The 2,447-nt window shown below is 40.2% G+C and overlaps 1 protein-coding gene across 1 annotated transcript in view; it reads right to left on the bottom strand.

Annotated features, from left to right (window-relative positions):
- The window catches only part of crtc3 (CREB regulated transcription coactivator 3), a 38,336-nt gene that overhangs the window by 8,538 nt on the left and 27,351 nt on the right, over positions 1-2,447 (bottom strand). Inside the window, 1 exon segment of the mRNA XM_020589897.1 lies at positions 1,077-1,297. Coding sequence (XP_020445553.1) covers positions 1,077-1,297 — 221 coding nt within the window.

The following is a 2,447-nucleotide window of genomic DNA, read 5'->3' as shown; positions in this document are numbered from 1 at the left end:
ACAACAACTCCTTGACTGTTCTTGAATGGCCCAGCCAGAGCCCTGACTTAAACCCCATTGAGCATCTCTGGAGAGACCTGAAAATGGCTGTCCACCAACGTTTACCATCCAACCTGACAGCACTGGAGAGGATCTGCAAGGAGGAATGGCAGAGGATCCCCAAATGCAGGTGTGAAAACTTGTTGCATCATTCCCAAAAAGACTCATGGCTGTATTAGCTCAAAAGGGTGCTTCTACTAAATACTGAGCAAAGGGTCTGAATACTTATGACCATGTGATATTTCAGTTTTTCTTTTTTAATAAATCTGCAAAAATGTCAAAAATTCTGTGTTTTTCTGTCAATATGGGGTGCTGTGTGTACATTAATGAGGAAAAAAATGAACTTAAATGATTTTAGCATATGGCTGCAATATAACAAAGAGTGAAACATTTAAGGGGGTCTGAATACTTTCCGTACCCACTGTCTGAGTTTGCAGAGTTTTTAAATTACTGATGGTCTGCAAGTACGGAGAGAAGTCACCTCTTAATGCTACTTCTTCTGCAGGAAATGTAGGATACAATATCCTGAAACCTAAAATATCTTTTTACAGGTTAAACATATATCCTGCCAAAATGTTGATCTTTTGTCATGACCACACAATCTCCAAATACAATATAGATGGTTATTTTAAATGTGAGGAGTGTTTTAAAAAAATATATTAAACCACATTCCATTACCTGATATTTGTAGATCACCGTTTTACTCTGATGTATAGGAAACTGCTAACTCTGATACAGTCTTTTATACCTTTATGTTTTTGTTGTTTTAAACATGATTTCTCTGATGATGTGATGGCAACAGTCTCAGCTTTGGATGCAAGATTTAAATGTGTTTAAAATAATTTTAATAAGAAATGGACTGGAAGACAAACAGTGAGTATCCTTAAACATCACACAATGCATTAAGTTTGTCTCCTGACTGAATTGTAACTCTAGAAATTATTAAAAGAACAAAACAAAAACTGTAAATCAACCAGTAGAGGTCACAAGTAAGGGTCATACATAAGCACACGAGTGCAAAGCTGTACTCCACCCACCCTGTGTGTTGCTGATGCCCAAGTGCATCATGGCGGCTGGCAGGTTTCCAGTGCTGCTGCCCCCACTGAGGTTGGGATACCCTGTGTTGTCCTCAGGGTCCAGTGGGGTGGAGAGCGGAGAGGGGAAGTGCAGGTTGCTGAGGTCGGGCAGGGAGCCGCCGGTATTTAACGAGCTCTGGTAGTGGGACAGTCCAGGGTTCTGCTCCGGAGACGGGAATATACTGCAGAGAATGAATGAAAAAATGACACTTTATTATAGACTCAAGGTCCAAGTTCAAGATCCAGAGAAAACTGGTTTGGCTCATTAGGAACAACGCTGATGCTCAGAACCATGAATTTCATTTTCTTTTGAAGTTTTTATACTGTACAAATGACAGCAAACAAATTCTATAATTAACAATAGCAAAAGACAAATCTGTGCAGGGAGAGGAAACAAGCCCTAGTGGACTTGTTCATGATCTCTACCAAAGTAAAAACGTATAAAACATTAGGGTAAATTTCAATTAAAAATCCAAGATCAACACTTTTATAAAATTCACACAAAGATTTTAGGGAATAGAAGATTTTAACCCAATCTGAATAACATTTCTCTAAGTTTGGACAGCAGTAATTAATGTAAACACTATACATATTTAAAGGTAGGGTCATTAAATGTGCTGCCATTTCAAATTGACAAAACATTTACACCCAGCCATTTATTCCAGCCTCTTTGTTTTACCACCTACTCTTCATTTCCTCAGTTATTTCCCTAATTTCCATTTCTACTCATACAGTATGGTGCATTAACAGCATATGAATAGCAACTGTGACTCACTGCTGTCTGCTACAACACACATACACACAAACTGGCACAACACAAAACAATGAACAAATGCTTGCCTCCACAAATATACACACTGTCTCTCACTGTCAGAGAAATACAGTAGAACCAGTGAAGGGTGCTGGTGGCCCAGGTCGCAGTGATCTCTCATTTGTCAGTCCTTCTCCTCAGTCATTTATTTCCACAACAGACAAGAAGGCACCTCTCTAAGAACCTTAAATCTGAAGACTGCATTGTTCTCTGTATTAAAAAAAACATGAGCTCTAAATGATGCCTGATCTGTGCCATATACTGGCAACATGATCCAGGTAACTGCTGCTGTAAAGCCAGTGAGCTGCTAGTAAAACTGAGATGTCTGCTTGTAAATCATGGCATGACACCGGAGGTGAGTTTGAGGTGAGAAGGCAATAGTCCCCCTCCTTGAACTGCCACCTTATTGTGGTGGAGCGGTTTGAGTACCCGAGTGATCCTAGGAGCTATGTTGTCGGGGGCTATATGTCCCTGGTAGGGTCTCCCAAGGCAAACAGGTCCTGGGTGACGGGTCAGACTAA

Source organism: Monopterus albus, unplaced genomic scaffold, assembly GCF_001952655.1.
Source record: "Monopterus albus unplaced genomic scaffold, M_albus_1.0 scaffold10.1, whole genome shotgun sequence".
Lineage (NCBI taxonomy): Eukaryota > Metazoa > Chordata > Actinopteri > Synbranchiformes > Synbranchidae > Monopterus > Monopterus albus.
This window is presented reverse-complemented; position numbering and strand designations above follow the sequence as displayed.